General features: G+C 39.3%; 1 protein-coding gene across 2 annotated transcripts in view; it reads right to left on the bottom strand.

Annotated features, from left to right (window-relative positions):
• Window positions 1-12,113, bottom strand: part of st3gal3b (ST3 beta-galactoside alpha-2,3-sialyltransferase 3b) — a 34,484-nt gene that overhangs the window by 4,859 nt on the left and 17,512 nt on the right. For both annotated transcript variants that reach the window (XM_088429939.1, XM_088429941.1), the window contains 3 exons: window positions 11,866-12,052; window positions 3,944-4,090; window positions 1,858-2,004 (listed from right to left, as the gene is read on the bottom strand). In XM_088429939.1, coding sequence (XP_088286065.1) covers window positions 1,858-2,004; window positions 3,944-4,090; window positions 11,866-12,052 — 481 coding nt within the window. The remainder of the gene's footprint in view (window positions 1-1,857; window positions 2,005-3,943; window positions 4,091-11,865; window positions 12,053-12,113) is intronic.

The raw sequence follows: 12,113 nt of genomic DNA, 5'->3' as shown, positions 1-12,113 counted from the left end.
AAAAAAAAAACTAACGCCTTCCCAAAGATTTCTGTAGTCCTCATCTCTCTCCTTCAGTCGCGTGATCTTCACCGGGAGACGGTTCCAAGTACTGTCCTCAACTGACTGACCAGGCAATCTGTCAATCAGCTCGCGGACATTGCTACAAGACATGTTGTTGGAGGTGTAATACACTTCTGTCCTCATTGGTCGATGGTTGCGCCGGGAGCCAATCACCTGTCTTGTAGGAGTGCCCGTGCAGTGATTGACAGACTGCTTGGCCAGTCAGTTGAGGAGTGTACTTGGCGCATTCTATGGGCGATGATCACACAGAGCGGGGAGGACAAACGAGAGCACTGTGTGTGACACCAAGATGTTACCTAGAGTTCCCTTGTAAAATTGGAATTTCAAGTGTAAACTCTGCTTGTTATCATGTTTGGCCAGCTATAGGCTCCACTAGTTGGAAGTCTGAGGGCTGTTACTCCGAGGGCAACTCCGAACCTCCGTGTTCCCCGACTACAGCCAAGAGGTGCAAACGGGAAGGGATAACAGTACAGTTACTGTATAAGATTTCTTAATTTAAGATTTACCTGTGTACTGTAGTGATCTTTGTCTCAGATAAGTATAAATAATTTTGACATTTTAAAAAATTCCGGTACCCACGTACACACGCATGAAAATTCCTGGGTCTACTTTGCGGATTTCACTTTTCGCTGGGGTTTTTTTTTGGGTCACCGTTAACCGCAAAAAAGAGGAAACACTGTAATATATATGGTTGGTTACAGCCCTAGTTGACATCACTACTAATCTGGCTATCAGTCATATTCTAAAACTTTTGCACGACAATTTGGGGCAATCTATTGATTCCTGTGTCATTTGTCAAATGACCAGGGAAGTTGAAACACATCCAACCTTGATGGGAAACAGATCTTTTCTTTATCTGGGCTCAGAAGACCAAACAAGAGCAGCGGCCGTCAAAGTGCGCCACACGGCTAACGATGAATGGCCAACGATGACAGCGTTGATGAAGGTTGATAATAAAGGCAAACAGCTCAGTGGGAGTTTAGAGGCAGGTTATCATCAGATGGGGCTCATGGTTTACACATGTCAACACTGGGCTTGACGTCCATGCTTGTACGTTTTCCAGTGTAAACGGTGACGACCGGCATGGAAGGTGATTCAGTGGCCATGCGGAGCCACGGCCTAGGGAATCCCACAAGGAAAATGTAGACCCTTGCACAAATGCAACGTCGTTATTTATTTCATACTAGATTCAATGGTTTTCCTTCGGCTAGCGATTTGACTAGAGATAGACCTTTATTTCATCTATCTCAATTTGAACCACTTTCTGGATTGTTTTACGCCAAGAGATACCAAACATGGGTCGTTTAGTACAAGAAAAATTAGGACGGTAATGGGTCTATCGCTAGTATTGACACACAGATAGTTCCCTCCATTCTGGTGATCCCAACCATGATCAGCAAATTTTTAATAAACGTAACAGAAAATTCAAATAGCTCCTTGAACTTAACACAGTTTTTAAACGATTTTGAACGCCCATCAAGACTGATGGCAATACTTGTCAAAACACCAAATATCTGTGCAGACAATGGTTCTATCCCTAATATCGACCCAAAGATTTTCCCTCCATTTTTCAAGATTTCTACCATTTTTAGTCAGCAGAATCTGTTATAACGTAAATTGAAAATCTAAATAGTTCCCAAAGTTAAAGTTGTAAAATGATCATCAAGGCTGATGTCATTATTCGCGAAAATACTGAATATGGGGACAGACTATCCATACTATTGACGTACAGACTGTCCCTTCATTTCTGGACATGCCAAGTTTTTTTTTTTTTTTTTTTTTTAAACCACTCACCTCTTTGATAGCAGACATCTTGACGGCCTCGTAATAGTGGAGGGGTGCGTGGGGCATGTTCATGTCATAGCCGAAGCCGGCCACCGCCACCTCATCACAGTTATGCAGCGCCATCGTTATGGCCACCGTGCCTAAAGTTGGAATGTTCTGTCGCAAAGACACACACGAGTTCTGGATCAATTTCGGATCCCGTTTTGGCCCTCCTCCTCCTGCGTTTCCGACGCCGCTAACTAAAGCTCGATAACTGGGCCATTAACTACTGGCTGTAAGACGTGACCCTGTCTATGACACGGTGATCCACAGGCCTGAACTGTGCTTCCTTATGGCCTCGGGCTGCCCCAGATTCTGTGTGTGTTTTGTTTAAAGAAGAAAGAGTGGAGGGAGGCCCCATTTAAATCATTAGCCTGATTTGCAGCCCTCGGGCTAGGTGGACCTCAACGAGCAGCTGGCCAACCCCCTACTGTGCTGCGCTAATTCATTCATTTACGCGCACTGGTGCAGCCAATCAAGCCACTCATTCATTTCCACGTACATAAACATACAGTATGATGGGAAAAAAGGAGAGAGGGGGGGAAAAATAAAACAGAACCCAAAACATCGCAGCATCAGACAGCAATACGGTGACACAGAAATACAAATGAGCAGAAACACACTGGTAGCAGATGCCCACATGTTGAACACATGTCGGGTTCATGAAAAGCCGGGGCGATGTTCACGCATAACAGTCCGGGGCTTTACTTTCCGGCTACACACGCAAACACTCAGACACACAAACAAGCGTCCGATGCAGAGGTCAAGCACATCAATCAACAACCCATCCAGTGGTGGAGGTTCTCCTTGAGAACTGGTTTCGATAACTGTTGGGATATCAGTTGCTTTGCGCTTGCTATGGTGCTTTATTCTGCCATACTGGATTGATGTCAGATGGTATTTAGACTCCAGGTACTCAGTGACAACAGTCATCTCATGAGCTCTATTGGAGGCTTCCTTCCAGGTCTAGTTTGTCTTTGACTTTGAACGGAAGGTGTTTAACTTCTCCACTTATATGACCTGTCTGCTTCTGGGTTCAAATTCAGATTCACAAGATTTGAGATGGGTGAGGACTAGACTTTTCAAGATTGAAGGCTTTTTTTTTTTTTACTATTTTTATTTTATTTGAATTGTACTTATTTTATATTTTGAATATAGAAGATATTTATTCAGTTACATTTTGACTTGCACTTATTGATAACATTTAAAAAATGTCTTTACAGTCGTAAATTTTGAAGAAACTTGGTGTATTTCTAGTAATGGAACAACACTATCTAATATTTTAGGTCAATCACAGTAAATATGTATTTAGAGAAATATATTTACGATATATCTTTATGCGATTGACTATTAAAAAGTGATGGTTTGATTGACTAATAAACTAAACATGCTTGCTTAAATGTCACAATTAACTAATTCGATCCCAAAGACGAATTTTTGCATATCTTTAATGAGTCCATGTATTCAATTGTAGGTATTTATTTATTTTGAAGCGTTAGCGTGAATGCATCGAAAAATGGCTGCCACTGAATGTAGGAACTATTGTAACAGTCTTGTAAACCACTATTCCAGCGTTCTGTCAATTATGCAAAACATCGATTTCCCCGTTTAGCTGATTTTCAACTCTTTGATTTTTAAAGTGATGAATTGATTGAATTAATTCTATTCATGAGCCAGTCCTACAACAAATATTTCACTCTCTGGCAAACATTCAGGGTTTCAATATATCGCAGTTCAAGTTGTAGTAATGATCACCAGTTTTCCTGATGAATGAATGAAAAAAACGCAGCTTGATTCATTCATGCGTACCCCCCGTTTGTTTCCTTTCCCTTCAGAGATAACTTTCAAGCCAGGTGGGAGCATTTTGTGCTGCGGCGGCTGCCAATTCTCAATCACTTGAAGACTTTGTCTCTTCCCTGTGATCCTAAACAAATTCCCGATTGGGTCCATCCACAAACGACGAGGAAATTATAAGGCAATTTCCAAGCTTAATGCTGGTAATTCCTGACTGCTGGCTCATCATGAAGAGGCAAATGTGTGCCTGCATGCCACTTACCCCTTTTCCCATGATGCCATTGTTCAAGGGCAGGCCTATGAACTGGAAGGCGGCCTCCTGGATGAAATAGGGGTTGAGGATTCGCATCTCGCTGGGCTCGCGAGGGACGTGCTGGGCCACTGACTTCCAAAAGCCCTCCGTACCTCGCTGGGGTCATCCGGAAAAAAGAAAGGGGGAAAAAAAACAGACCAAATTAGGAGTCTACTTAAAACAAGGTAAGGTTTTATGTCAGAGGATGATTGTCTTTGAATAGAAGAGAAAATTGCCATTAATTTCTTTGACTGTCAAGTAGCGCTTTCTTTATACAGATCGGTCATTGTTTGTTTTGGGAAATTTTGACTATCACGGGTAAAAGTGGTATCAGTAATTTATATTTGTGACAACTCAAGCTGTTGAAATAATTGCTAAAAAAAAAAAACTATATTTACAATAACTGAATGACTTTGCCTGCCTTGTTGGCTATGCTGAAATCTGAAGCTGAACTGAAATAAAAACTTGAGAATGGCATTTCAAAGGAAGTGATTCAAATCACACCTTGACCCGAGGGCAATGCAGAGACCAAGACTTTTTTTTTTTTTTTTTTTTTTTTTTTTACACAAAGCAATCATCATTAGGTGGTGGGGAAGTGAGTTAGACAGGCAGGCAGAGCTGCCTGAACAGAAAAAGTCAACTTAATGAAATGCACTCGCTTTAGTCAGAAAGTGACATTATCATTCCCCGACAATAGTTTCACGCCTTCAACGATGATTTCCTTAGCGTGTCAGATAATAATCAAGATGACCAACTAAGAAAGCAGCAGTGCATCATTGACTTGGCCAATAGTGTGACTTCCTAAAAGGCATAAAGCCAAGCGGCTCAGAAGATGAAAATGAGAATCACCTGTTCAAATAGTGCTTACTGAGATACCTTTGATATCTTGACTGTGTGCTTGTCGTGCATGTGTGTGTGTGTGTTGGCAGCGGCAAACAAGTCTGCTGGATTGAACAAGAGCGGCGGCTCTTTTTGAACGGAGGCCCAGCTCTGTGCTTTTGGCAAGCTGTAACAGGAACAACAGCTCATCTCTCCTGTCAACACAGCTTGTGTTTGCCAGAAATCTATTTAGCAATGTGTGGATGTGTATACACTACATCTTGGTTATGTTCAATAAAGACAGCAAAGGGTGTTTTTCTCGATTCTACGACAGAGACCAGCTAAACGACAAACACACACAATGCACGCCCTCATTTTGCACAGCAATGACCCGGCGTGCAAATAGAGCAATGTGACAAGGTGGTGTCTTTGATGAGATCCACAAATGGTGCCCAAAAATTTGTCCCACCGCTCGCTGGATTTAAAGAGACGCATGTGCATTTGTTTTTGGACTATAAACTGCACAGAATTATAAGCCACACAAACAAAAAATTTAAAATAAAATAAATGTGTCCTATATTGGCCGCCCCAGACAATAAGTTTCAGGTTATAACATCATATATTTACGCACGCAAGATGGTGAATTCAAGTTTTTTCCCATCCACACTGCCTGGTTACAGCAACAACAGACTGAACATTCCTGCACATTCACAAATAGGAACAGCAACAAAATATTTTCAACATAACATTGACACACTCAGATTGTTGGAATACTGCAACAACATGACAGTAACAAGGCTGCTTGTGATTTGTAGTAGAAAGTGCCCCCTGGTGGAGAGTAATATAGCAGTTTATACTTTGATAGCATGTTCTTTGTCTCCCTTTGTATACCAGGAGATTGCCTCCTGGTGGCTAGTTAAAAAAAAAAAAAGTAGTGCTGGACTATAAGATGCAGTGTTCAAAGCGGCCTATGGTTCAGAATTCATAGTAAATTAGTACTTGGGAAACTAGGACACGTAAAGACACTTCAGTGGGTATATGAGATTTGAACATGGTTTCCGCAATGCCTTTCAATGATAAAAAGATAATAAAAAAAAAATTAAAAAAAGATATCAATTCTGCTTTCTATCAATTCTGCTAAGATGCTGAAATCTGAAGATTTGGACAAGTTTAAGGTGAAGAAATTCTTCAAATGATTATTAAAATAGTTTTAGATTAATTTAATAATCGACTACTTGATTAATTTTGACAGCTTATTCATTGAATTTCCATTCATTTCAATGCGGAAATATAATCTGAGATACAGGTTTTCTGCGCAACAAACATGGCACAACTGCGTTATTAAAAATTCAGTTAGCAATATTAACTCATTCAAACCCAAAGACGTAATTTCACTTAATTTTTTTCTTTAACGAACGCCGTTAAGTCAAACCCGGGGTATTCATTTAATTTTTTTTTGTATTTTTTTTCTAAATAGAGTCTAAAAATGTCTGTTATGCATACATCAAACGCAGTGTAAGACAAACGATGCAGCAGTCAAAACGTTTTGGCAAACAGCCTCAAGGGAACAGGATGTTGCCTCCACTTGGCTTGACTGTTGCGAGCGTGTTGTTCTGCGCCACTGGCATGTCAACACAGACACAACAGGAAGCTGCACAAGTGACCACTCGCTCCAACACGCTTGCTTCAAAAGTCCACACACTTGTGGCTTGCCATGCCGCCAGAAGAGACAACTTTTTCTCTAGTCTTGCACTTGCTTATGGCGGACACTAGACCATATTGAATTGATTAGGGCAACCTCTACATTAAAAAAAAAAAAAAAAGTACAAGGCAAACATTCCGGTGGTTATAATTGTAGGACTTGATTACATAACCTAACACTTACACTCATTGATAAAATTACGATAAATCTATGGTAAAAACAACATGATTCCTGAAAAGTATAGGAGTACTGTCATTAGCAGTCAATGAGCTGGAAAAGTAATCCAAACAAAAAGAAATGCTCAAGTCTTTACATTTACGAATGAAAAATGAGGTCTCCTAACTACAGTGTGTCTTTTTTTTTTTTTTGCACAGTAGTTCCCAACCTTTTTTTTTCCCCAATGATACTACCCGTGTGATTTTGTATCTCCAGAGGATGCATTTTCGGGTTCATCCATGAGAAAATATTAAACAACGTTCCAATTTATTTGCTTTTAATTTGTAAAAAAAAAAAAAAAAAAATGCTCAATTTACCTCTGAAAACTGTTGGGACCCTGGGACTTGCAAAACTAAAACACAATGGGTCCCGACAGAAATGTTTGGAATGCCCAAAAAATGCGCAACAAAAAGGACAAAGTAAGTCCAAGGTCAAACTGCATTTACGAGACATGAGCAAAAACCAACAACAGAGATTAACAAATGCCACAGTAAAATGTATCAAAATAGAATGAACTTACATGTGACATCCATCATCATCTACTTCATAGCACAACCACAAATATAACACTCCATTTCAGTAGAAAAGTCCGCTTTTTACTTTGAGTGTTTGTTTGGTTTCAAAATGTCTGTTTTGGTCTTCTTTTCGAGCTTCTGAAGCAGTTTGTTTTCACTTCTTTACTTTCCGGTTCATTGTTATCTGATTGTGTATTATTTGACTTTAGAATTTTGTTTATGTAGAGTGAAAGAGTAGATGGGCAATAATTAATATTTTGATATAAAAAATGATGCATGAAATTGGTTTTGTATGATTAACACTGTTGGGTGCAGGCATTATTTTTGTCCACTTAGGATCACATGACTATGGATGTTCGATACCAAGACAAGTGTTCAACTCCCGAGTATCGATACTAAGAAATGATACTGCTTGTTTATGATATGCTAAATTTCACACACAAAGCATTTTCCTTAACATTTCATGACCCGAATGACTTGTTTTGTGATTATAAAATTGTTCCAAGAAATGCTAATATCCTCACCTGCTATCAAAAGTACCAATACCTTGAACTAAATCAAAGTTTCGGCCCGATACCAATACTTGCCATGGGTACTCGGCTTCCCTAGCTCACATACCTTCTACACATGTATCAATGCGGCTTTATTATGGGATGTGTTGCCTCATAAATTTCTCCTCAGTGGGACTGGTCAGACATTAAAAAAAGAAATATTTACGGATGCATGTTTTCAATTTTCAATGCTAGATATTAAAGCAGAAATTTTACCCAAATATAACTTGAAAATAACTTGGTAGCAGCCCGAGGTTCTAAATTGTGTTTGTCGTTGTCCGAGCAACCGTTAGAGCATCTACTTGACAGGTCTACGTTGCTACTTTAAAACAGATCTTAGTCTTGATTATCCTTTAGTCTCGTAAATGTCACCCAATTTTGTGGAAGTGCACCCTAATTGGTTTCAATCCCCCTTAAATACCATTCCAAGTTTCGGTCTCCCCGTGTCAACTCAAAGGCAGGATTTACAAATGTTCGGTTTATTTGCAAGGAAAATCACAGCCATAGAAATCAACACTAAAGAGCTTAATGCTTGGGATTAGTGAAAGATATCGTCAAAGGGCAAGGAGACCTCGTATAAGTGGGGGATCAAACGCGTGTTATGAGAAAGGAGGCCAAAGTGAGTGAGTACTAAAATGGAAAATGGGCAGCAATTCACAATGGGAGATCTAGTCCTTTTCAATTCATATGCTCTGCAAAATCAAATCATCTTTGAAGGGCTTATATCATGTGTTCTCAAACTTTACACAATCCAATATAGCAATATACTGTAAAGGGTGATTGGAGATCATTGGAGATTTAATTTCTTATGAAATATGGACTTTTTTGGTTACGACCATTCTAAACAGGAAGTGAAACATCTTGTTGACAGAAGCCACGCCTGTCACGCTCGTCCTTCACGACCGCCACGATGACAACAAAAAGGTAAGGTAAAGGGAGCGATCAGTATTGGGAGTCAGAGGCGGAGTGAATGAAAAAGGCAAAAACAGTTGTTTTACTGAGATTGAAATGAACTAAAGACGTGTCAAGAAACAGCACACCTGTTCTGAAACCGAAAGTAAAAAACGGGAACGTCTCCTCAGATAAGGTGCCCGTTTATTTACTCTTGCACAGATGGTACAGTGGCGGTGTAGAGCTGCTACTCGAGCCTGTTATGTTCATATTGCCCCTTGCAAGTCATTTTTATCTGCTCGGGCATCGCAGGTGCAATAGGATACAAAAATGAACACTTTGATGGTGCTAATGGGGAAAAATTACCATTGTAAATGGTTACAAGCGCCAAAAAGTTGGATTTTCACGATATGGGCCCTTCAAGGGTTATTTTCAAACATTTGACACCAGGTACCACTTAAAAAAAAAATACAGTAGCTCTCAAAAAGATGCTCAAAAACAAACAACAGGGGATTTGAGAAGCTTTGGGATTCCTTTGTCATTTTAAGGGGTTCTCTGGACATTGACGATAGAAAGAAGATGCCCTCAATTCCTTGACAAGGAAGCATTGTGCAACCTGCAATTTCGGCCTTGTAAACACCCCGTCTGAGGATGTGGTTGAATGAGGCGATGTTTATTATGGAGTGGTCCAACCACAAAGGTGGAGTGGAGTCTGGGAGCTATTGCTGTGTGTACAAAACAAGGTTGGCTTCTGGTGCATGACCCATGAATGAGGCGGAGGCTCAAACTCCAAAATGGACAAACATTTTTTTCCTGATTCTTATCTTTTTCTTTATTTGAGCACAGCATGTAAACAGCAATCAAGCCTGCTGCTGCATACGTAGGGTAAAACTACATCACGGCATGAAAAATAAGTGGAGCATCTGTAGGCATGTTTGGTTGCAACAAGAAAGCCTAAAGAAGGAGTAATTCATACGTTTTGTTTTGTTATCTAAGTAAGCCAATTTTGTGCGTTTGAGTGCATGGAATAAAAGGTTGTATAATTGCCTCAGAAATTTTCATTTTGTTTAGTGGCAGAGGCCAGCTCACTCACCGGCGGCTAAGTGAGACAATGTAGGACACTGCCGCATACTGTATGCACTATCCTTATGAAAAAAAAAAAGGGGGGGGAGAATAAACGGGGCCCGCACTAGCTTTCACAAGCACTGTAGGGATTGAAAAGGCCCCACACATTCCCTCAAGCTGTTATTCTAAAGGTTTTACAAAGAAAAAAAATGAATGAACTGTTGTAAAGCAGTCCAAAATGACATGAAAGCTTTCTCTATGAAAGGCAAAATGAAAAGAGCAAATGGAGGGATGCTAGTTGGCATTTGACCAAGAGATTTTAAACATTCCCGGTTAAGATATTTTGTTATTAAAAATAATAATAAAAAGGTTCATAATATGCTATCGCTCACCACACACAGAGACAGGGCCCAGTGCTAGTGAAGTGAATCATTAGAGGCTCCACATACAACATAGGACTATTCTCATTGAACCAAAAAAACATGGTGATTTTCAAAAAAAAAAAAAAAAACACGATTGCCACAGGCTGTGGATATTTAGAGTACAGCTGTCATTAATATTTTTTTTTTTACAATCAGTTTATTCTGTCAAGAAATTGAATAAATTGATAGCTTTATTATGCATAAGTGTACAAAAACCATTTTTCTCAATTATAGTTTATTCACCAATGAATGGTGGTTATTTGGTATTGTTTAGTGATTTTAAAACAGTCTATTAAATAATAACGAGTAAACCATATTAGATGAGAGAGAATGAGGTTGTGCACGCCAAAGGTTTTTAAATTGATTTGGTCATTGTTTGTTTTCAAAGTAAAATCAGAGGCTTGCAAATGTATTGTTTTGATTACACATAAAAGGATAATCTGTCCTTTTTTCATGAAGGCCTGCAAAAAACAATGAAGAATTTAATGTTGAGAAGCTGAAATCAGAGGATTTTAACAATTTTAAGTTAGACAATGGTTCTAAACGATTACTCAACTTTTAACATAGTTGCGGAATATTTAAGCAGGTGAGCGGCGGGCCTAATGAGATACAAATCACTGCTGGAAATGTGTGGACAAGAGCATGCATGACACGTGCGCACACGATAACATCTCTTCATATTTATGTTTCTAATCTATTTGTATTAGCGAGTGTTAGGTGTGAGTCAGGTTAAATAAAGGCAGGATGAAAGTCTTTTTAACAAGACTCCGATTCCTTTTAAACTACAGCTAAGACTGAAAACTCGCTTTGAATCTTAACCGGATATCATTGCCACAGCAACAAGTTTTGTTTTGGGAAAAAGAAAAAGGTCCCAAGGGTTCAATTCTTTCTTGCTTGTCAAGATAAAATTGACTTAGGACACATTGGGACAAAACAATAATTTATGTATTTACTATTTTGACAAAAACATCAGTTTGTGCATTTTGCAAATGTATTATCAATGTATTAGTCCTTTTTGTGAATATATCATTTTAAAAAGGCTTTTACTAAGTGTCCTTTTGCCCACTAAAGGGCCTTGAAATAATCTGTTAGACAGATACTTGGAATAGTACAAAAAGCTTTTGAGTGACCATGAATAGGGAGGAGATAAGACAATTTAAAAAGTGAATTGTCTGTTCTATTCAAAGAGATAAGAACACAACATGGTCAGTTAGACTATTTGGAGCTTTCACAACTCTCATACAAGCAAAATATCAGATGGATTTAATGTGGAAAATGAGCTATTACTACATAGAGAGAAGAGCTAGGCCTGCATTGTGTTTTTTTTTTTCAATCTTCAACTCAACTTTAAGAATTTAAACCATCTCAAAGCTCTCCAGATGGAGTTAGCATTCAAGAGGTCCTCTTCAGAATTACTCAATGGAGGAATGCACAGAATGTAATCGGAGGTTAGGCTGCCATGTTTTGCTACAAAGAGAACATCACGCAGAAACTCAAACAACTCAAGTGGCATATTTCTGCGAGGTGCTGGTCTAATGCAGAAATGATGGGAAAGAAATAGAAACAGGTGAGTTCAGTAAGCCCAGTTGAAACAACTCTTCACATAAAACAATTTGGTCTTCAGGTGACATTTTGTGAGGAGTACCATTATCTCTAAATGTCTTGTCAAAGAAAAAGACCCAAAACATAAAATTCCAGAAGCTTTTCTTACCAGTCTCTCCTTGAAGACCATCTGTCGAAGCCACTTGAAGTCCAACGGTTTGAAAGCGATAAAAACAAAAAGTGAATCCTTTTCGTAGCGCTCCGGCTTCTGAAAAGCTCCCTCTGGATAGGTGATTCTCATTGTAGTTTTGGTCCCTACATCCTTGCCATAACCGGCCACCGGGGCTTCATTCAATCTGGAACACCATAAAATATGTCTTAATGAGTTTCTGATCTGAAGAGTCAGCTGCCATCAGT

The sequence above is a fragment of the Hippichthys cyanospilos genome, chromosome 12, assembly GCF_059441005.1.
Source record: "Hippichthys cyanospilos isolate Australia breed blue-spotted pipefish chromosome 12, RoL_Hcya_1.0, whole genome shotgun sequence".
Taxonomy (NCBI): Eukaryota; Metazoa; Chordata; class Actinopteri; order Syngnathiformes; family Syngnathidae; genus Hippichthys; species Hippichthys cyanospilos.
This window is presented reverse-complemented; position numbering and strand designations above follow the sequence as displayed.